The sequence below is a fragment of the Pseudochaenichthys georgianus genome, chromosome 11 (assembly GCF_902827115.2).
Source record: "Pseudochaenichthys georgianus chromosome 11, fPseGeo1.2, whole genome shotgun sequence".
NCBI classification, from domain to species: Eukaryota; Metazoa; Chordata; class Actinopteri; order Perciformes; family Channichthyidae; genus Pseudochaenichthys; species Pseudochaenichthys georgianus.
In genome coordinates, this window is record NC_047513.1 from 21,166,690 (window position 1) to 21,190,051 (window position 23,362).

General features: G+C 42.2%; 3 protein-coding genes across 3 annotated transcripts; 2 read left to right on the plus strand and 1 right to left on the minus strand.

Annotated features, from left to right (window-relative positions):
- The first annotated feature begins 1,041 nt into the window (after window positions 1–1,041).
- On the plus strand, window positions 1,042–6,527 carry LOC117454749 (probable methyltransferase-like protein 24). The gene is made up of 5 exons (XM_034093904.2): window positions 1,042–1,524; window positions 2,422–2,520; window positions 4,026–4,162; window positions 4,344–4,611; window positions 5,645–6,527. Exons 1-5 carry the CDS (start codon window positions 1,213–1,215, stop codon window positions 5,948–5,950), a joined length of 1,122 nt encoding a protein of 373 aa, XP_033949795.1. The 5' UTR covers window positions 1,042–1,212; the 3' UTR covers window positions 5,951–6,527.
- A 786-nt stretch (window positions 6,528–7,313) lies between these two features.
- On the plus strand, window positions 7,314–18,868 carry wasf2 (WASP family member 2). The gene is made up of 9 exons (XM_034094511.2): window positions 7,314–7,407; window positions 9,246–9,409; window positions 10,043–10,177; window positions 10,391–10,544; window positions 11,557–11,674; window positions 12,252–12,373; window positions 13,189–13,347; window positions 13,736–14,226; window positions 17,528–18,868. The coding sequence occupies exons 2-9, from the start codon at window positions 9,277–9,279 to the stop codon at window positions 17,683–17,685; spliced, it is 1,470 nt and encodes a 489-aa protein (XP_033950402.1). The 5' UTR covers window positions 7,314–7,407; window positions 9,246–9,276; the 3' UTR covers window positions 17,686–18,868.
- A 1,068-nt stretch (window positions 18,869–19,936) lies between these two features.
- gpr3 (G protein-coupled receptor 3) lies at window positions 19,937–22,327 on the minus strand. Its single transcript, XM_034095075.2, has 2 exons — window positions 22,112–22,327; window positions 19,937–21,091 (listed from the first exon to the last, which is right to left on the minus strand). The coding sequence occupies exon 2, from the start codon at window positions 21,063–21,065 to the stop codon at window positions 20,073–20,075; it is 993 nt and encodes a 330-aa protein (XP_033950966.1). The 5' UTR covers window positions 21,066–21,091; window positions 22,112–22,327; the 3' UTR covers window positions 19,937–20,072.
- Window positions 22,328–23,362: the final 1,035 nt, after the last annotated feature.

A 23,362-nucleotide genomic window follows, 5' to 3' on the forward strand; every position in this document is an offset into this window, starting at 1 on the left:
CAACAACGCTACATGACAGACAGAGAGGAAGTGCATGCAGCTCTTTCAGACTTTTCTTTTGCACTATACCAAAATCAGCATCTCATTTAAATAGAAATATGAAATGATGTGCCACATTTACCAAATTAGCCATCTAAAACCCACATTTTCCTCATTTTATAGGATGCCATTACCTGTAAGGATTCTCAATGGTCAGCAGTATTCTAAGTAAAATGTCCTACAATAACATGTGTAGTATTATCACAGAAATGTACTAAAAACACTTTAAAGGTTTGTACAGCAGAATTCTCCCTGTCAGTTTTATTCTTATTATTTATTGCTGATCAATAATATTTAGGGATCGGTTTAATGTCGCTGGTCAAGAGGGAGCAAATGTTAAAAACGTTATGTTCTGTTGTTATAAAACCATGTTTCCTATTTTATAAACGTATTATTGGTTTGGAAGCCTGTGTTAAATGTGAATATCCTAAGTTACTAGAAGGTCTAGCTGTAAAATAAGGACTAATATTTCCAAACATCTCAAAACTGTAGCAACTTTAAGAACAGTAGTCTAATAAAGTAAAAGTACCATAGTTAAAATAATTGTGTATTAGCCACAGAGTGTTAGTTTAGAGTATAATAAGTAGCCTAAACATGCAAAATAGACAAAAATAAGTACTTGCTAATCTATCAAATACTATTGATAATAATAGAATCAAATTAAATAGGAGATATTACAGTCACCGCTTATTCTTGTGGAAAGCTATGCGTCGCTTAGCAACAACTTTAGCAACCATTCTTAAATATTTATGCGGAAAACTATCAATCAATCACCATGACAACTAGCCTACTGTCTCCGAACTTTAGTCTCTTTAATTTAACCCATAAAATACACTTATACCATATTGCTTTAGCAACATTTAACGTTGTTGACCTGTTTTCCCATATGAACGAGTAAAGTTGATTTTAAACTGTAGGCCCTATGAGTTATTTATGGCCTAAAATAAAGCAGTCACTGTGTCAATAAGGCCACCGTTGACCGAGGAATGCGCTTCGTCACCACAACTTTCCCCTGGGGGTAAAAGAAGAAGAAAAGGGAGGTCTGGCAGGAAAGAAAGAGGAGTGGTGTTCTCCTCAGCAGGGACTTTCCTTTGCTTGCCCTCCGGTAAAAAAAAGAGTTGAGTCACACGGCACCGAGCCGGAGATGTTCCCCGGTGTCGCCACGGAGGAGGAATGCGGGCCTGTGCGCGGTGGTGCTGGGGCTGCGGTGGTCTTCCCCTCCGCTCGGGAATACTTCTTATATTAATCCCTCCTTTTATCCTCGCACTCCAACTCATGGTAGTCGGGCCACTGTTGCCTGCAGCCCCGGGGGAGGGGGTGGGGGACCCGCAGGAGTTCGCCTTCTCCGTTATCAGCATCGAACCGGAGAGGAACCCACGTCCACGGGGATCCCCGTTCCTGCGTCCGGGCCTACAGGAGGAGGATGCGGAGAGAAAGGAGGGGGAACAGGCGTATGAGGATGAAAACGAGATGCATTCACGCCAGGTAGGTGGAGAGATACATCTGAAATATAATCAGTGCTGTACAGTTAACTTACTATGTTCATTTACTCAAGTAGCCTACTGTACTTAAATACAATGTTCAGGTAGCCTACTTTACTTCAGTATTTTCAATTGTTGACTACTTTGTACTTCTACCCCACTACTTGATTTTAGGACTTTTATAGTATTAGCCTACACTCTGGTACTTTTACTGAAGTACAATAACTGAGTACTTTAATGTTTCAGAATGTGTACATTATGGAAAAACAGATAGACTGAAGACATTTCTAGAACCCACAATCTATGTCTCTTTACCTACAATATAAGGTGAAAATGTACTCAAACAACTGCCATGTTGCTTATCTTCACGCTAATTAAACGTAATTGCACTAAATGCACTGAATGTGAACTGAAAGTAAGCAGGGGACAATCACAAACAATACCCTGCAGCTCTTTGTGCAGCTTTTTGCAGCTCTGTGAAACAAGTGAGGACAGCACTGATCCCAGATCAGAGGTGACCGCTGTTCTCTCTTTCTGTCTTTTCTCCTTTAGTTGCATAAAGCTCCAACTTTCGTGTGTGTGTGTCCTATCTGACACTCTTTCCCTTCACTCGTCATCCCCCTCTCTCTTTGACTCGTTCTAGTGAATCATCACCCCCCCCCCCCCCCCCCCCCCCCCCCCCCCCCCGCGAGGAGGCTGTGACCTGCCTCCTCTTTACTCATACCTGGGGCAGAGGGTGTAGGCAGCAGCAGCAGCAGCAGCAGCAGCAGCAGCAGCAGCAGCAGCAGAGACCCACTCACACACATTACTGTCATTCCTATTCATTATTCAGAACGCTTTACAAATTCCCATGCATCTGTTGGTAAATCAATATATTGATACCATGTGCGAATTTTCCCAGACTGGACCCAGAAAGCTGGATCTGCAGGCGTGGGCATCAGACGAGCCGTCCTTCACTGCAGAGCTCAATCGCATCATCACATTCATCACCAGGCCACAGGTAGACTGCACAGAACATCACCTCAAATACTGCAGCGCTGTCAATGTGTGAAATGTCCAAATGCACTTTAAAGGTTCCTACAATACCTAACACAATTTGAAATAATTTGTATTCACTGTACATGGCATATTTTCCCTGTTTTTTTAACATTTCATGATACTTTACTGACTGCAGAATAATAAGCAAGCAAGCAAAACTTTATTTATTAAGAACATCGAGGTGCACAGTGTGCTGCACAGTTTGTGAGATACTTTACCATAAAAGTTGCAGTCAGAATAAAACATATTGTAAAAAATAAAACCTTAGAGATAAATCATTTTAAAAGCCACATAAATAATACAAGTGAGTTAAAACCTCAAAGAAGATAATAATTTAAACCAACAGTTGACCAATAAAAAAATATAAAATTAAAACCAATAAAATAAGTAATAAGACAGAACAGCAGCTTTTCAATCTGAGATTAAATACAGTGTAAAGCTTTAAGCAAATGTGGTAAACCTTATTACAAATACAGTTTACTACAGTACCCTTCAATGGTTTTGGATTCTGACCCTTTAAATAAGTCTGTTTGTGACTCCTCGTCACAGGGTGTATATGACAGTGAGATGTCAGCACTTTAACCAAAATGTCATTTTTAAGATTGAGTAATTTGCATATGCTTGAAAAAGTTAAACTTTCCAGAATTTCATAAGAAGAAAAAACATATTATTGAAACATCAGAGAGAATAAATGTTGCAATCTTTGTGATAATTTTTTTAACTCTCAGATGTATCTTGTGACCAATTTGTCGGGGCGGGGTCACGACCCTCAGGGTGGGAACCACTGGTCAAATATGTTGGGCCCTCCCTGAAGGTCTCCAGCTACAGTCCTGCTCACGGGGGATCTACTGTACAGAGACTGTAGCCAGGAGTAACATCCTGCCAAGCCCTGAGCGTAATCAATAAAAACTTCACTTTTTCAACTCCTTCACTTCACTTCTACGACTGCAGACTTCCAGCGTGGAGGTTAACACAGCAGTAATATGATCAGTCAGGCGCTGTCAGTATCCTGGCAGCAGAAATCTGCTAAATCTGAAGCCAGAGAAGACTTTCGGTTCCACACTGCAAACTCCCATACAAGACTTAAGACCTATAACAGTAAGTGCTGAGGAACTGCAGGGAAACGTTTACAATCCAAAGTATATTGTGCTGACTTAGTTCTGTAAATATTCAATTACTGCAAGTTAAATCAGAATCAGGTGTTCTTAAAAACAAATACAACAAATGATGTGATCAACATGAATCTCAAATTTCAGGTTGAAATGTAACAGAAAACCATTTGCTTTACTGGACGCCTCTCTCTGTCTGAAATGTTCTCACACATTTCACAAGAACCCACTTTCACACAACTTCTTCTTTAACTTCCTCTCTCTTTAGTTGTTGACTAATTCTGGGTAAGAACTGTTTTAAAAACCTTGTCCAGTACTTCTCATGTGACCCTCTACTCTTTTGTCCCGTCATCTCCAGCTGAGCTGCCCCATAGTGTTGTCTCCAGGTGAGACTAAAGCCTCGCAGCCCCCTGCAGACCCCCCCCGCTGGCTGCTGTGTGCTGAGGACTGGCTCCTTCCAGCTGCAGATACCCCGTGTGTTGCGTACTCCTTTAGGTGAGCCCATATGTCTCTACACTATATCCATGTCTCAGTGCATGCTGGGATGCTTATGCATTCATATCAGCTGGCAGAGTGAGAATAAACAATGCATATTTAATCATGCATGCAATCATCTTCAAACCCCCCCTCTGCTCGCTGGCTCACTGTCTCCCTTTATTTGTCTTTGTCTCTTCAGTATGGATGGAGGAGATGCAGACTTTCTAAAGACAGTGTCAGGGCTGAGATGTGAAGTACACAGTTTTGATCCCAGCAACTCCAAAGTATCTGGTGGTCACCTTGGCAACAGTTTGGTCAGTAACCATGACGACAGAGGGGTGGTCCACCGGCACAAGATGTGGCTGGAGTGGCGGGCTCCAAAGAAGCGCAAGCAGAAGACGAGAGGCAACCGAGGAAGTGTTTCTCAAACACTGGCAGACATCATGGCTGCACTGGGACATCACACAGTAAGACACACACACACACACACACACACACACACACACACACACACACACACACACACACACACACACACACACACACACACACACACACACACACACACACACACACACACACACACACACACACACACACACACACACACACACACACACACACATGGATAAGTGGAGAAACAGTGCCGAGAACATACCTTCATAATAATTTCACCCCAACATACCCAGAAAGCTCTCTTACTTCTACGTTCCCATAGTAACAGGGCTCTGCGCCATCCCTGGCTGCCATGGCAACAATTAAAGTGAGTGAATCACACGCTGGTTACTTCCTGCAGCCACAAGAGGGAACTATATGCCTACAGTCTGGGTATTTGTGGATTGACATAATAAAAAAAGCTCAATCAATCGATAAATTACAGTTTATTTATATAGCCCAATATTACAAATGTTATACTTGTCTCAGTGGGTTTACAATTTTTGAAGAATACAACACCCTTTGTCCTTAGATCCTCACATCGGACAAAGAAATACTCACAAAGAAACCCCACGGTTAATGGGGAAAAACGGAAGAAACCTTGGGGAGGGCAGAGGAGGGATCCCTCTCCCAGGACTGACAGACATGCAATAGGTGTCAAGATTAATAAAATAATACATTCACAACATAGACAGTCCATAGAAAAGATAATGTGTCTTTATATAAGACAAATTTGTCATGACTTCTATATATTAAAGTGTAATTATGTTTGAATTTGGCTTTGAATGTGTTTTTACTGATTTGTGATTACAAAGCAACAGGAATGCTTTGGAAAGCAGATAGGCTGCACAACATGAACAAATCATGATAAGTTGTCATGATTAAAAATGCATACAGTAACATGACATTGAGTAAGGAAAATATTTTTACAATTCTTGTGTATTCCATTGCAATATCAATAAAAACAGATTCCCGGTATTTCACGTATTTGGATTGTGAAAACCTGATTATGCCGTCCTGCAGGATGATAATCACTCAGTATTCTCTTCTCTGTATTCTCTATAGGTTCACTTCCTGTATGCTGACCTGCTGAGTGCTGAGTGGCGAGTTTTCCAGAATTGGATTGAGTCAGAAACTCTGCAGAGTGTCCATCACATTGTTGCCACAGTGCACCTGCAATGGGCCGGGTTTGAGGTGGGCGGGACAAATGAGGAAGTGCTCCGCTATTGGTTCAGTGTCCTACAGGGTCTCCAAGCCTCTGGACTCCAGCTGGTCCACAGCTCTGCAGGAGAGGGAGGCAGTGTGCTCAAACAGACAGTTGAACATGTTCACAGCTCATACACACTGAGCTGGGCCAACACAAGGCGATGACACTGAATGAATGAACACATGCACACGCACATGACCGGACATTGTGGATGGCCCTCAAACAGGAAGGAGAAGGTCAATCCAAAAACTGTCGGTGTTGATGCCCTTATCTTACAAGGAACTTTTTCTATAACAGTTCTTAAGATGATGTGATCTCCCTCTAGTGGCGATGGAAACATCTGGCTTTGTGTGACTCCACCCGCAGTTGAAATACTGTTGTGTCTGTAGATAATGGCAACTATAATTTGATCAAATATTGAGGTAGCACATGGTTATTTATTTATTTTCAGAAGTGCGAGGTTTTCAATATCATGTTATACAGTGCACCACTTCATATGCAATACGCAATCATTTTGATACTTGACTTGACTTTGAATGTATATTCAGCCGATAATGTAGATTCAGCTTTATTTAATATATTTCTGTACATCTTTGTATGAGTTAAATGCTTTTTATGTGCAATAATTGTTTACATTGAAGATTGTATTGAGACAAGGTGTCTGATGAGTGTCTGTAAAATATACAAAGAAGAAAAGAAAGTATAAATGTGCATTGATACAATAATAAAATATGAAATAAAGCCAGCAGTCCTTCATTTGTCTGTCCTTAGGGAATCCTTATCAAAATATAGAATACCAATACCAATATAATTATGATCTATGTGACATGTAAGCTGATTTTAGGTGCAGGTATGTGTTTATTTCCATTGAAGTGTAAGAGTATTCATTTAGTTACTAAGTTTGCATTTTCCTTTAAACACTTACGATGTAATAAAATAAATACGAAGTGACTGAAATAATTGCCTAATTCCAAAACAAATACGTCCAATATTTAGGCACCATGCCACAAGCCAAGGCTATAATTACTAATTGCAGCATTTAAACAAATTGTGTCAATATCATTTACAACACGTTCCCATACTTGGATAAATGATTTAACCTTTTACTGGCGGCTTGATGGCCTCACATCCCATAAACTGTGTGCACTTCCAGTTTAAGCTGTGGTGAAGGATGCACTTAACACCAAACAAGAAAGGCTCACGGGACATTATTATTTGTCCTCATAAGTGGTTTTCTCCACAATGAGCTCTTATGCATAACGGCCAATGCCAGTCATTCCTCGGACGCGTTCCAGCTCGCTGAAGCGCACGTAGGGATGTGTCTCTTCCCCACCCTTGGTTACGCAAATTACGGACAGATGTTGGCCACTAATCAGGGTGGAGTTGCGCTTTTTGCGTTGACATTTCCACATCCTGTTCTCAGCGAAAACAAATGACAGGCGCAGTAGCCAATCAGCTTTGAGGATCTCAGTCCCGCATCCAATCAGAAGTTCTGAATCCCGGGACTTGAGGAATCTGTTTAGCCCGCCCATGTACTGTACCGCTTAACATTTCTTGTGGAAATCTTGAGACCGGATAACAAGCATTGTATAGAGAGAGTCTACAGTTGCCAATTTTTACGGTAAGTAAAGTATATTAAGTCGGTATTCTCCCCGTAAAGTGAGGGGGTTTGAACATACCTTTGTGTGGCTGTTTATTCGAGATAAGGAGCGCCTACAAGTTACTTCCTGCTCTGACAAGGCCGAGATCCCAAATTTTAGCCCATTTTAGCTAATGTTGTGGGCGTAAAAGTGAACCGTTTATGCCTGAATGGTTCTCTAGTAGCGGCTTTTCACAATAATGTGCATTGTTTTCATACAAGTTATTACATATATTTAAACATTTATAATTTCGGTTTGTGAATTTCACAGAGAATGACTGTACGTTCCTGACACATTGACCGCACAGCGCGGAGCTGTATGTGTGGTACAGCTGTAACCAGTTCCACTTTATCATTAATAACTAGATTAACCTGACCTTAAACTAAAGCATTCTCGGGTTGAAAACACGCATGACAAAAGGGCTGTCAACCCAAAGCAACGTACAGATTTGAATACACCTAGTATTGCCATTTGCAGAGGTGGGAACTACATTAACTCAAGGTCTCTACTTAAGTCAAATTTTGAGGTACCATTTTATGCTACTTACTATACTGTACTCCTAGGTAAATAATGTCATTTTACTCCACTATGTTTTTTTAACAGCGTTAGCACATTTTTTCACAAAATGAATGTTAAAAATTCAAGCTAGTGCACTAGGTTACTAAGTCACAAAAGAGTCAAATCATTTTAATATTTTACAAAAAGTCAATAAGTACTTAAAATACCTTTGGATTCTGACCAAATGCTACTTTATGCAACAATACTATCAAGAAATGTCACATATATTAATATAATTATATACACACATATAGGCCATTTTCCTGCACAATGATTACTTTGACTTTTTAATCATTGAAATAGATGTTGCTGATAATAATTGTGTACTTTTACTTAAGTAAGATTTTGAAAGCAGGATCTTTACTTATTTTGAGAATAAGGTAATGATGTGGTGCTTTTACTCAAGTAAAGCATCTAAATACTTCTTCCACCACTGGCCATTTGTATCATGACCTCACTATTCTCTGTAGCCCCAGCATTAACATTAAACACTTGTCATTAGGGGAATAGGAAGCATAGCAGGGTATACTTACAGTAAGCTCAATTCTGTCTGCAGTCTGCATATTTCTGAGCACCTATGGGAGTTGTCATTTTCTGAACAGATACCATGTAGCACTGTAGAGTTGCTGCTTTGTGTGGGGAGTTTACTTCGTCACACACTGACTGTGATTTGTACGATATAATTATGAATATCAACACTGCTATACAGTAAGCCTAATGGTGTAGAAATCATACTGATATTACCATCGGCAACAATTGTCTTTCTTTGTATGTTGACTTTTCTGGGTGGTGACACAAAAACTGGGTGTCAGCTGGATGTTTTCCGGGAGTAAGAGCGTGGCTTTTAGTTTTGCTTCTGCTTTAACTCTGTCTGGCTTGGGGTTTATTTATACATATGTGTCTTGGTCACGAGTGACTCATTTTGGGATAGAAATAACAATTCTTATCACTATGAAGCCATCTATTTATTATCGTAAATCATGTTTTATTGAACCAACAAAAATAAAACAAAGCAGTGAATCGTTACATTTGAGATGCTGGGAACTGTCATGTTTGACACTTAAAGGAACTGTCATGTTTGACACTTAATGGAAGGTGAATTGCTTGAAAATATGAATCGGATAAGCTCTAAAATATTTGAGATAAAGAGTTTGTATCAAAACTGCCTGTTATAGACGATGATATGTATTCGTGCTGTCTTTAAGTCACTTTTGTGTTGTATGTCTTTCCTTCAAATGACCTACCTCCTCTTACCCACCAGGGTTGGGCCCCACTTCCCACAACACCCCACCATGCCTCTGGTAACGAGGAATATCGAGCCGCGGCATGTGTGTCGCCAAACCATCCCTGTCAACATCCGCAGTGAGCTGGAATGTGTCACCAATATCAGCTTGGCCAACATCATCCGCCAGCTGGGCAGCCTCAGTGAGTGTCTGCTGTGTGGGGTCGGGTGTCATTATGTCATTAAAATATGATAATTTCCACATGTTGCAAATGTGTATGACATGTGTTTATTTGCACGTGTTTTATTTGAATGTAGTTCTGAATATGCATTGATTGTGCTCGCGTAAAACCTAAAATACTTCAAATGAACAATTATTCATATATCAATTACTCACTACTTGTTAGCTTGATTTATGGGAAGTTTTTTTTTCTTGCAGGCCTCCACGGTTAGAAAAATAAAAATATGTAAAAGAAATCTTGAATGACTTCAAGTAAATAGAGTTTGTGTAAATACAGCAAATGATCTGTTTACACACTCTCACTGCTTTTGAAGTATTATCCAACATTAACTAATGCAGTCATATTTACACTGCATCCCAAACACATGCATTTTGGTTTAAACCTTATTATGCAAAACACTTCTTCATCGTCCGACGTCCGCCTCAGGCTTACACAGCCGTGCTACTAGTTTGTGCGTAGACTGTTTCTGCAGAAGCATATGAGATAAAAAAAAGTGTTAACTACATCGGCTAAGTATTTGATATACAAGGGATATTTTTCAAGGTGAAGGATTCCTTTAATGAATGCAAATAATGAAGCTGTTTCTGTGTGTAGGTAAATATGCAGAGGATGTGTTCGGGGAGCTGTTTGTCCAGGCTGGAGCATTCGCAATCAGAGTCAATACACTGGGAGATCGAGTGGACCAGCTGCAGGTTAAAGTCACCCAGCTGGACCCCAAAGAAGAGGAGGGTAAGGTCTCCCTCATGTTAATGCTACTTGTGTTACTGTTACTACTTCCTGTATATTACTGTCAGAGAAGTTCTTTATTTTGAATATGGTTAAATGAACATTTTCAGTGTATTTTTAAAACCAGTTTTACACGTCTCACGACAAAATACAATCTTGCCCTTGAGCAAAATGAATATAATTAACTCTCTATTTCCTCGTCTGCTTCTCTCTCAGTGTCTCTGCAGGCCATCACTACCCGTAAGGCCTTCCGCAGCAGTCTGACCCAGGACCAGCAGCTGTTCACCAGGCCGTCCCTGCCGATGCCGGTCCAGGACACCTACGAGACCTGTAATCCACCGCCACCTCTCAACTACCTCAGCCAATACCGGTGAGGCTCAGCAGACGCACAGACTCCCCTCCATGGCTCATATTCACTCACTGAAGCATGCATGGATCATGAAGAACACGTGCACACATTGAAACACATTTGCATGCTACATGTTGGTCATGACTATACACTATGTATTCTCGCCTCTCTAATGCATATTCATCAAGCAACGGGAGGATCAGAACGTTTTTTTTTATGCTTGAGATTTTAATTCTCTTGGCTATAATTTATAAGTGTGTTAGAATGTTAAAGGGGATTTGTTTTTACCCAGGCCTTATGTAAAGGAACATATAATAAGTGCTATGCCAGTTTGTGTAACATGCAACAATCAAACATAATGAAACCAACCTAAACTCAGATAACGTTGATAGCAAAAGGACTATATATGTTACATTAAATATAAATATCCCTGCTTGTGATTATAATAAGTATACAGAATTAAAGTAGCACTAATAAAGTTCTGTTGGCAGAACATACGTGAACATTGAGATGTTTTATTAGCTTTGCACCTCTCTCATGTGTATATTCTTTCTCTTACAAATAACCATATGTCGGAACCCAGCTGATAAATATTCTTGATATCTTGAATGTTAATTGTGCATGAGGAAGTACGATTAATTAGAAACCAGAAAATAAGGAGCTTTGGGTGTTAGAGGGGGAAGACTGTTTAATCGGTTAGCACAGCAGTGGCATCAACAATAAGTAGCGTGAGTGCAAGCTCTTCCAATGATGTAGCAAAGACTTGTTCTGTGAAGTTTTTTGAACATAAATTGTATTATTTTATTCTCTATATAATAGGGACATTTAATTTTCTGCATACTCATTGGTATGTGCGAAAAGAAAATTACCTTTTTTATTTTTGAGCCAAAAAGAGGAAGTGTTATGGTTTATAAATATATCGACACAAATATCTTTCAGCGGACACTTGTTTTATGCGTGTGGACGCAAGATAACACAAAGTGGAACTAAGACCTAAGTTTAGTTCTAATGTTTTGTAAATGGTTATCTCCAGGGACGATGGGAAGGATGCCCTGAAGTTTTACACTGACCCCTCCTACTTCTTTGAACTGTGGAAGGAGAAGATGCTGCAGGACACCAAGGACATCATGAAGGAGAGACGCAAGCACAGAGTGAGACACAGTAACATCCTCATAAACACAACACCGACACAGAGTGCTGCAGGGATGATGTGTTTTTGTCGACCAACTCGGAAGTTAGAATCCTTCTTGATCCCTCCACACATTACAATGTTCACATTTAACACCACTTTCAAAGATTTCTGAAAGGTTACTGCAATCACCAGCAGTAACGAGTGGGTTCTTCAGACTATAAACGACGCCACAGTCACATGACTTCAGCGTGCCTCCTTGTTCAGTGTGATGTCAACCTCTGTGGTCTCATTTAGCCACTTGTTAGCAACCCCTTATTTTAGAGACTTTAAAGCTTCACAAGTCTTGCGTGGGCATACCTACTGACATGTTATATGTTTTGAAACAAGACAAAAACATCTCGCAAGCATGTGTTAATCAGAGATCTAATTTCAGGCATGTAGCAAGACAATATAGACTTTAAGACGAGGTTACAAGAAGCGCAACATCCTTACATAACTTATTCCTGAAGCACTCTTTGGGGTTGGAACAGGTGGACATTATTGGTCACATCTAATGAAAGTTGATGAATCTAACCCATCCTTTTCTTTCCGAGCAGAAGGAGAAGAAAGACCACCTGAACCAACGGACGCTCAATCCGCGAAAGATCAAGACCAGGAAGGACGAATGGGAGCGCCGTAAGATGGGGGAGGAGTTTGTGGAGCCGAAGAATGATTTGATGTGAGTTTAGAGATTGTGTGAGCTGACACCCCCTCTCCCTAGGTGCACGTAGCTTTTGAAAGCATTTAAGCAGGAAGTAAAACAATGACTTGATGAATTCAGTATTGCTTTCTCTAATCAACAGTAAAAGTACAGAATGGGCACTAACTAAATTCAACAAGCCCCCCATGTTATCAACCGATCTGTACACAGTGATAAGGCTGACATGTCCTGTTTGGAAATGTTCTCAGGGGGTCGGGTCTCAATGGCAGATCACAGTAAACAAACGCATGAGTCACAGCGGGCCATAGGGCAGGGGTTTTTCTGCCGTGTGTTATTAATTATTTTAGTCAGTGGATTGCTTTTATAGAAATATAAGAAAACGGAAATAACATGGACACAATTAAAGCAATAGTGCACTACACTTATTCATTATTCTCTAGTCTTCTGTTCTAGCACTATTTTTTTATTTTAGCTGGTTAATCTTGTCTGAGTTGGTTAGTAAGCTTAACCTTGATCTTTTAGTCTCTCGACCTTAAAGCGAAGCCTGATAAGGAAAAAACTCAAAGATGTTCTGTCAAGCTCTTTAACTGAAGGACAAGCCAGCCTCCTCCTGCTGATACTGTACGTTCTGCTACTTCAAAGCGGTGTAAATCACACCACAAGTGTCAATGTCAGTATTCCTGTCTACTGCTTTTAATGCATTTGTATCATAGTCGCAGGAAAAATATGCAAAAAGCCCATGACCCAATTTGCTCCGTACATGCTACTATTTATGATTGAGTTGGACAGAAAACAATTTTGGACTGATAATGATGTCTTCAATTTGTTTTAAGGAATTCCTCTGAGGGTCTGAATGGCAGTATTGGATCTGGAGATGGCTTCAACTCTGAGGGCTTGGAGCAGAGCACCGGATCCTACGCCTATGACCCCGACTCCCCTCTCTCTCCACCTGGCACTGATGACTTCCTCCCACCTCCACCTGCAGACATGGCGTAAGTAGCACGTTGCACAATTAGCCTGCACACGCTCCCGCTCCTGCCAACATGTGCTGAACATACATGTGCAGCTGCAATCAGCTTTCAAATGAGAAACCTACTGTTTCTTTACCTCCAGCTGAGAATGCAGCTGCAGGGAAACTTAAGCACTGTAAAACGTGACTTTCATTAAGTGTATTATGTCAACAGATTCGTATTAGGTTAGTTGAAAGCAATAATATGAAGTTTAACCTAATATCAAATAATATGTATTTAATATTATTGCTTTCAACTAACCTAATAGTGATGTGAAACCTGTTGACATAAAACATTTCAATAAAGTCAACGTTTCAGTTTTTTTAATTTAATTTTAACTTTTCCTTTTTCCAACTCCCACTCCTTGCAGGTATAATGACGGAGGCTACGGAGCACCGAGCCAGAAATGTGTCAGCGTGCTGAGTCCAAGCCACCCACCTCCTGCCCCCCCCATGACCTCTCCACCTCCAAACTCTCGCCCCAACCTCTCCCCTCCCCCTGCACCCCCTCCCCCTCCTCCACCCTCTGGCTTCGGGGCTCCCCCACCTCCCCCTGGTTTCGAGGCCCCACCTTCTCCTCCTCCGCTCTCCTCCTCTGCCTATCCCTCCCCACCTGCTCCCCCACCTCCACCCTTTATGTCCATTGGTGCTCCTCCTCCTCCTCCACCACCTATGCCTGCAGGTGGTGGAGGTCCTCCACCTCCTCCTCCTCCTCCACCTCCCCCTGGGCCTCCTCCCTCATCCTTTGACCGCTCTGCAGCTTCCCATCCTCCCTCTGGTGGTGGGGGTCAGTCCAGCTCGGCTCCCAAAGCTGAGCCGGAGGATGATACTCGCAACGACCTGCTGCAGGCCATCCGGCAGGGTAAGACTGAGTTTCCTTTGGGAAGTTGTACTTGTTGCTGTTAAGGTTGTTTTATGTATTTGTATTTATACAGGTGAATCTCATTGAGACACAAGGTCTCCGTCTCGAGTGGCAACAGCACCACACAAAGTTACAGACAGGACACTAAACACAACAATCAAATAAAACATCGTAAACAGTAGTCAGATAGAGCAGGTGCAAACACCCACAGATGATTTCTCCCGCTTTTTTAAAATGAGTTTAGAATCCGCGATGGGTCAAACTGGTCAGCTTAAGTTCCTGCTGAAGTGTGTTCCAGGTCGAGGGGGCAGAGTATGATATGGCTTTTTTCCCAAGCACCGTGCGTACTGAGGGGACGGACCGAGTGATGTCATTTTGAGATCGTAGGCTATAGCTGGACTGTTTGTGTGATATGTAGAGGGGCAGCCGTCCAAGCATAGCGGTATACATGAGTTTGTTCCAGTGCAGTGATCTGCGCATTGATAAAGATGTCCAGTTGACTAAAGCGTACAGCGTGCAATGGTGTGTGAGGGCCTTACAGTTGGTGATGAACCTCAGAGCCCCATGGGAAACAGCGTCCAGCAGATGAAGGGCGTGAGCTGGGGCGTTCATGTACACAACATCCCCGTAGTCCAAGAGCGCCAAAAATGTGGCAGCCGTGTCCTAGCACTTGTGGAGAAGCAGGCCTTGTTTCTAAAACATAATCCCAGTTTTACTTTGTTTCCTGAAGAGATTGTCAATATGAGGTTTTCATCCATAGTGATGCCTAACCCCAGGATTCCACCGGGTCCGTCTGCGTCGCGTAACGGCTGCGCTGCGGTTTTGGTCCGGCCTCCTCCGGCGTCATACCCTACCGGGCGCGTTTCAGAAGCATTTCAGAAGCGGAGCGTCTTGCCTGCCGGCTCGCAGTTTTTGTTGATTTGGGCATATTTCCTGGACAGGCTACTTTGTACAGACAAAGTTAATAATAATATTACAGTTATAAACGACATGAATCAAAGATGTGTTGCTGTATTTTAGTGGTAAAATCATCATAATTATTCTATATACATAATTTACACAGTGCCTGTAAACTGGAGGAGAATGCTAGCATTTGAAAGACTACGGAGGGATAGGGTCTGCAAAATTAGTTTATTTTGGGGTTTGGCCCGGATGCTCTGACCGGTCCACTTCCTGCCCGGCGCTATGCAACGCCTTGCGTAGAAAAATACACTTGAATCCTATTTTGAGCGGCGCCGAGACGCTTCTGGGACACTTCTGAGCCGTAACGTGGCGCGTCTGGTGGAATAGCACCCATTGACTAGAATGGCCGCGATCTTTGCAAACGCCGCGACGCAGACGGACCCGGTGGAATCTCGGGGTTAGGTATCTGTAGGTTTGAACAGCTTCAATGGGGTTATGCTGGGCAGACATGATGCAGGGAAGAACAGTTGGTAACTTTTTCTTATTTGAAAACAACATGACTTTTGTCTTGTCTGAATTTAACAACAACCTGAGGTGGAACAGATGTGACTGAAAAGTGTCAAAAGCAGATGTTCAAATGCAAGGGCAACAGTATAGAACAGTATCATCTGCATATAGATGTACAGAGGCATCAATATTTTTGACCCACATCATTTACTTAAATTGTAAAAAGGGTCGGTCCTTAAGAAGTTTAAGTTCTGCCCGCTGTGGAGCTTGGGATGGATACATTTATTCACGTATAGCAATAACACGTATTCATGGGATGCACGCGTGTCCTCGTTTCCATTGTCTCTGAAAGCCTACTATTCCCTATTTCCTTTACTCCTTACAGCGCATTTAAGGAATTGTGAAATGGCTTGCCTCAATCGATTGATTTCTAGGTCAAGTGATTGAGGATAGGGAATTTGGGGGCTGCGATTTTATAATTTAAAAACATAACATCTTACATCCTCAGACTGATTCCCTTGACCTTGATGGAAAACATAATTAGGTCCAGGGCATTTCTGAAGGTAACATCATAAGGACTTGGGAACAGACTAAGAAGAAAAACCTCCAAACGACACAATAGCAAACGTTGAAGATTTGTTTTAAGCGACTGTCTTTGTTACATATAGAAGTACAGTTGCTAGATCGATGCTGTTCAATCAAGTGAGGATTCCTGTCCATAATAGATCACACCCTCAAGAAAGGCTGTTTTCAATCCATCCATAGGGTTTCATGAAACTGTGCGATGGCATCATCTCCTTTGCTTTGGACAAAGATGGTTTAGTGTGTTCTCTGCTAAATATGATGGGAAACGAAGGCTTTGCTTTTCACTTGGAGAATTCAACCAGCTCATATCATAGGGATATTGGGATGAACCCCTCGATTACTGCACAGCACATGCTCTGTTTTTGGCCCATTACTGCAGCCAGCTCTGAATAAGTGGAATATGGAGAAACTCTTAACAACATTGCTGCATGTTTGGACGTGCATGATGTACTAACAGAGACCCAATTGTAAAAACTCTAAAGCGCTTCTAGTGAAATAAAACTCAACAAACCTTAAATCAGGGGTGTCAAACTCAAGGCCCGGGGGCCAAATCCGGCCCGCGACTTCATTTGATGTGGCCCGCAAGAGCTTGCAAAGAATATAATATACAATACAATTGTATTGTCATATGTACATAGCTACAGTGTAGTTATGACAAAGAAATGCTTAGGTCGTCACAGGCTCCTCCAACAGTGCAACACAATACAACAGATACAATTGTGCAAGAAAATAAAATGTAATAGAAATAGTGCAGAATAGTCTATATACAAGTAATTGGCATATTGATATAAGTTGCAAACAGATTCATGTTATGGATGTTCTTTCATTGTTGAATATTTGCTTTCAATGATGTGCCCTAGACTTCTGCTTTCAGACGTAGTTATTTATGAAGTTATTACCAGGACTGATAATAATCCAATGCAGAGCCAATAATATAATACATTATTTAATATATATTCATATATGTATATTTATATCGTCTTAAAGTTGCAACCGGCCCTTTGAGTGCAACCATAATGCTAATGTGGCCCGCGATGAAATTGAGTTTGACACCCCTGCCTTAAAATACATTTTAAAATGAGAATAGTCTCTCTTTTGTTGGTTCTACCTTGATCTAAATATAAGGGAACTACTTACAACTGCCACCTCTTGAGTATGAAAGACACCCTTTGTTTAATATGCCAGCAAGCAAATGAGTCCTCATAGTCCAGCATTCATTAAGATAAAAATAGGAACATGAAGAGAGATGGCCCTTCTGCTGTTGTCAGGCTCTCACACTCTCTGTCCTCACTTGCTCCCTCTCTAGGTTTCAACCTGCGTAAGACGGAGGCGCAGCGTGAGCAGGAGAAGAGGGATCACTCCAACAACGATGTGGCCGCCATCCTGTCCCGTCGTATCGCTGTCGAGTGCAGCGACAGCGAGGATGACTCCTCAGAGTTTGACGATGACAATTGGTCAGACTGATCATCCTCTCTTTTCTCCTTCACTCGCCACTTCACTCTCCTCAGCCTTGAAACAACCTCCTTGTATTTCCAGTGTCATTCCATTCAGTGAAGCAGAGGTCCACGTTCTGTGTCAGATGTTCAGTATGTACAAGTGACCTATTACAAATCACATTCCTTAATCATGTATTTCTATTTATCCCCAATTATTCCTACCAGAGGTGCAAAAGTCCAAAGATTGAGAAATGTGTGTGTGTGTGTGTGTGTGTGTGTGTGTGTGTGCCTGCTTTTGTCTTTTGTCACTGCTGTCTGTCACACGGCGCTGTTGTTAATGTGAGAGTGGTGACGAGGCTCGCGACTCTCTGCTGAGTCCGTGCGTAAACGCATCACCTCTGTCTTCTCTTATTATGAGCCCTTTGCTTCGGGCTAAATGTCCGCTTTAGTATATTACAGCAAAGGATAACAGAGGTAGTACACACACCTCACCGGCAGCCTCTTCCACACACAGTATTTCTATGTCCTCTGTTAAAAGACTAAACATATTTGCGCAATCGTCTATCATATAATATAGATGTACATTTTATATTAAATATTGAATCATATGAGCTAAAGGTAATTGATGCGATCCTTTTTTATATCCCCATTTTTGTATCACTTTTCCTTTCCTCACTTTTTTTATTCAGACAACAATTCACGTGCAAATGAGACATAGTTAAAGTTTATCAAGAGATTAATTATGCAGTGTGATGGGGGGGGGGGGGGGGGGCAGGGGCTCAGGGCCCACACCTGGGGCGTGTGATGGGATGATCACGCTGAACACACACATGATTGATTCTGTGTCCTGTTTCCGCTTTGTTTTTCTTCTTGCTTATATTCTTTTCTGGGGATCAACTAGGCTCTGATGTTTTAATCACTGTTTTTGTCTGATAAGTGCCTTTTTTTTTAATACTGCATCTCGGTGTCAGTGCAGCTTTGTTTTGTTTATCCACACTGATCAGCTTCTTCCATTCGTATCGTCAGCTGTCGTTAATGAGTCAATTGTAGAACAGCCTGATGTTTAGTATGGACAACATGTGTCAAGTGCCTTTTATTTTAAATGTGCCTGTGATGAAGCTCAATCACACAGCATGCTTTGCCAAAGCTTCTCCTGCCTTGAATTTCCAAATGATTATTAGTTATTTCAATAAAAGATAGAGTGAATTGCAGTAATTGTTTAGTCTTCTTTCTTGCGAGAATGACTACTGTGTATGCTTTGATGTGAATAATAAGTTAACAAGAATGTCGAGCCTTGGGATAAAACTCCTCGTGCTTTCTCCATGACGCATCTTCTTCATATCAGCAGTGGACACCTTCTGTGCCCAGTGCTGACTGTAGCGAGTGAGAAAATGAATCGATCGGATTCAATTTAGAAAACGAGTAGGAGGAGAGAAAACCTCTTGCGCAATCACTTCATCCTCACACCAAGGCTGCTTTGTAGGTTTCTTTGAAAGAAGGCAGTGGATGCAGTGTGATGGTAATGATGTTGAAGATTGCTTAAGCCACCAAATAATTTAATATACAGGAATAGGGAGCAGCAGTCTGAGCCTTGTTGAGTTAAAGGGTGAGAGATAGAGAGAGACAAACTCTAAAAGCCTCGGCAGCGGTAAAAGAAAAGAGTGCTGACATCGCCAAGTAGAAAAAAAGCATATTTATTATTCATCGGTATAAAATATTCATTCATTTCAAAAAGGCTGTGCAACACGAACATATGGTCAGTACCTTTTCAAAGTGCCTTTGACAGCATGTGCAAAATAGAATCTCAAAGATCTAGGACATTTTGTTTTCTAGACATTCAAGTAAATACAATTTGGCTTTTGCTCACGTGTCATTACACTGTAACAGGCTTACATTTAAAACCAATCCCTTCCTCCCGCCATAAAGTGCCAATGGTGATTAAATCCACTTTCTATGAGTGGGGGTATACCATATTAAGCATCCCTGTGATTGTTTCAGTGGAGCTACAATTGACTGAGGATGAGGCACAAAGTACAAACAAGACAGTACGTTTAGTCTGTAGTCCAAAAATGTCTGCCAGCCAGGACAGGCCAGAACATTCTGATATGCAGAGGAGGAAGTGTGTGTGTGTGTGTGTGTGTGTGTGTGTGTGTGTGTGTGTGTGTGTGTGTGTGTGTGTGTGTGTGTGTGTGTGTGTGTGTGTGTGTGTGTGTGTGTGTGTGTGTGTGTGTGTGTGTGTGTGTGTGTGTGTGTGTGTGTGTGTGTGTGTGTGTGTGTGTGTGTGTGTGTGTGTGTGTGTGTGTGTGTGACTTCATGTTCTGGATGATGGTCAATGCAGCTATCTTGGCACACAAACAGTGATATGTCTGGCATAGAGTGTGTGGTGCTTTGAGTCCCATGGTGAGGTTTGGCAGTCTACACATCGGCAGGGTAGTTTGTGTGTGTGTTTTGTGTGTATCTGTGCGGGCAGCAGGCCTGGAGCAGCACCTTGCGAATGTCTTTGTTTCTCAGACTGTAGAGGATTGGGTTCAGCAGCGAGCTGCCCGCCGCTGGCACCAAAGTGGCATAGGTGTACAGAGGAGGACTGGACGCGTCCCCCAGCAGCCCCCAGAGGGAGAAGGGCATCCAGCAGCCCACAAACACACTGAGCACCAGGATCAGGCGAGAGAAGCCCCTCCCACTGCTGTGTTTGCTTGCATACGAGTGGTTGGCAGGGAGGAAGTGCCTCTGGGTGGCTATGGCGTGGGCATGCCGCCTCGCCACACGGCAGATCCCAGCGTACAATTGTAGGGTTATCATGACAACCACCAGGAAGCCACCACACAGCAGCGACAGGTAAGTCCGGGTCAGAGGTCGTGCTACAGAACAGGAGTTTGGCGTACCCAGACAGTGCCATCCCATCGCAGGCCCCGCCCCAATGATGCACGCCCCCACCCAGACCAGCAGCAGCAGGATGGCGGCTCTATTACGTGATTGGCTCGACCCATAGGTGAGGGCATTGCTTAGAGACAGGTATCGGTCCAAAGCGACACCCATCAGGCTACAGAGAGAGGCAGTCAGGGATGTCACCAGTAGTCCTGAGGTTATCAATTCTGACCAATCACTGGGCTCCACGCAGAACAGGAAGAGGAAGTGCAAGATCAGAGCAACGCCCGCCAGGAGATCAGCCAATCCGAGGCTAGCGAGCAGCAGGAAAACGGGGGCGCGAAGAGAAGGTGTGGCCAGGATGGTGGTGACAACTATGGCATTTTCTGTGGCAATGAGAGTTCCTGAAATACACAGGGCCACGCCCCACACGGTGAGGGGCAGGACTTCATATTCAGGTGAGCTTTCAAGTTTGTCCAGTGGGAAGAAGGGGTCTGAACCTGAGGACTCATCCCAGCCCAGGTCAGACGCGTTCAGGATCATGGCTTCTCAGCAGTCACACGGACAACCTGAGAGAAAAAAAGCAGGAAAATGTTGTCATTAGCTCTAATGGGTCATTAGCATATCCATCTGTCCAGTAAAATGGCTTTCCTCAACCAGAAGCTGTGGTTTTCTGCCTTTAGAGGCCGGATGAACATTGAAAGAACTTCAACGAGACATTTAAAATTTAAAATCCCCATTCTATCCTTTTAAAATGAGCCATCTCAAATTGAATTTCTTAGATAACTGACCCACCAGCACAATACAAATGTGTTTATGTTTATTTAAAAATAATTGTAATTATTTAGCTACTGAAATGTAAGTGACGTCACTATAGTCGTGCGGGAAGCCACGCAAATCATAGTCAATCGTGAAGTCAAATATGTAGGCTTCAATCGCCTTGATGAATATAGTTATCAAAACATGAATGCACCATTAGGTGATTAAACTGTCATTCATGTATTTTCTGAATCGGAGCTGTTACCGGCTTCGACCCTTGGTTTTTATCCTACGCACGTTTCAGGTGCTTCCAGCCATCTTAAATATATATTTCTTTGTATCTGGTTAAAATTGAATCTGTAAACTCTCTTCCAGGTGACGTTGGTGAGCTAGATTGTGAGGGTTTTCCTTTTATGGTAATATCCAAATATGATTTTTAACTGAACCGTGTAAACCTCTGGCAGATTACATGCAGTCTTCATGAATGAGAAAGCCTGCTCTTCATAGGCTATTTTAAGATGTACAAGGTTACGATGCCTCTCTCGTATCAGCTTGTTCTTTAGCGTATATCAACGTGTACTGAAAGAAAATACCACAAGCTATTTATACAATTGAACGATTATTCTTTGCGCAGGAGTTTTTTTTTTAATGAATCAGGAATGTCTCATCCTCCCTCTCGCATCTCAGTAAGGAGGTATATCCCACGTACTGGTGCGGAGGACACTGTTGTATAATACACTTGCAGGTCCATTGCACAGCAGAGAATGTCCCCGACACACGATCATGCATAACACATACAGGTATACATGAATTTAAGAAATTAATCTCACCTTGTTAACGCGATTCCTTGATTATTTTGTAAGAGTTTTAAAAAGAACGTGATCTCCTCTTATGAGACCCAGGGCAGATTATGGAGATGTGGCGATGCTGTCCACGGAAATGATCGGTCTAAAAAGGGAGAAACGTCCTGCTCCGGGCTCCTGCCTTCATCAAAGTTCTGCAAAACTCAGTCTCTTGCATCTCCTTTTCTTCAATCTCTCCTGGGCGCTTACAGGAGGCAGAATGGATGCTCTTGCGCGCGGACTCTACCACAAGAGAGCCTGTCTGACGTCAGTGACTGGGAGGCTCGACCAATGAGGTGCCAGAATTGAGGATGCGGGGTGATTGGGGAGGGGGCTGTATAGGGAGTAATTTCATTCAGAAAAATGCGGCATCCCGGTTGCTCCTCCCACTGCGGTCCACTCTCAATTCTTGTAAATAATGACCAATACACCCCCCCTTCCTTCCCCCTCCAGTACACACACGGATTTTCTCAATAAGACCCTGGGGAAGGGTTGATTGAGACGGTATTGTTTTATGTTGGGCAGGGCTGAGCGGTGCATGCAGGCGGGAACAGAGCTCAGGGCTTGGTGCTGTCCACGGTGCTGAAACCTTCAGGATGAGTCATGGGGAGATGTCTTGCAGAGCATCAATAAGCTGTGTGAAATGGACAGTTTAGACGACACTATCCACCTGAATAAGCACAAACATGCACCTTTCCCACATCTCACCTTGCTAAACTGATTTTGACCTAATATTGATATAATTTAAAGCAGTGATGTTGATAGTATTTCTGCATTTGGAGTTTATTTTCAGGGATGGGCAGAAACAAGTCTATGTTATCATTCATTCATTTTAATACAACATTAGTCAAAACAGAAGCTTCCACATTGTTCATAGAATTTAACAATCATCTCTCTGACACTATTTATTATTTATGAAAATGGTGTATGAATAATACAAGGAAAAAGTATATATAATAATAATAATAATAATAATAGCTCTTGAATCATTTTTGAAATATTCTCTGAATGCATGTGTAAAGATGAGGATGGAAAAGTGTTTCCGACAAAAATACAAAAACAGGAATGGCTTTTATTGTACTTGTATTAAGTTCTCTTTTCTTTCGCACACCTGGACATAGAAAGACCCCCCTGTCTACCCACAGTTATTTAACAGCAGGAAGCACAAGGCTTCCCCAGCTTGGTAGTGCGCGTGGGTGCTGCAAGATGGGCTTTACGGTTGTCTGCGTGGTCGCGCAT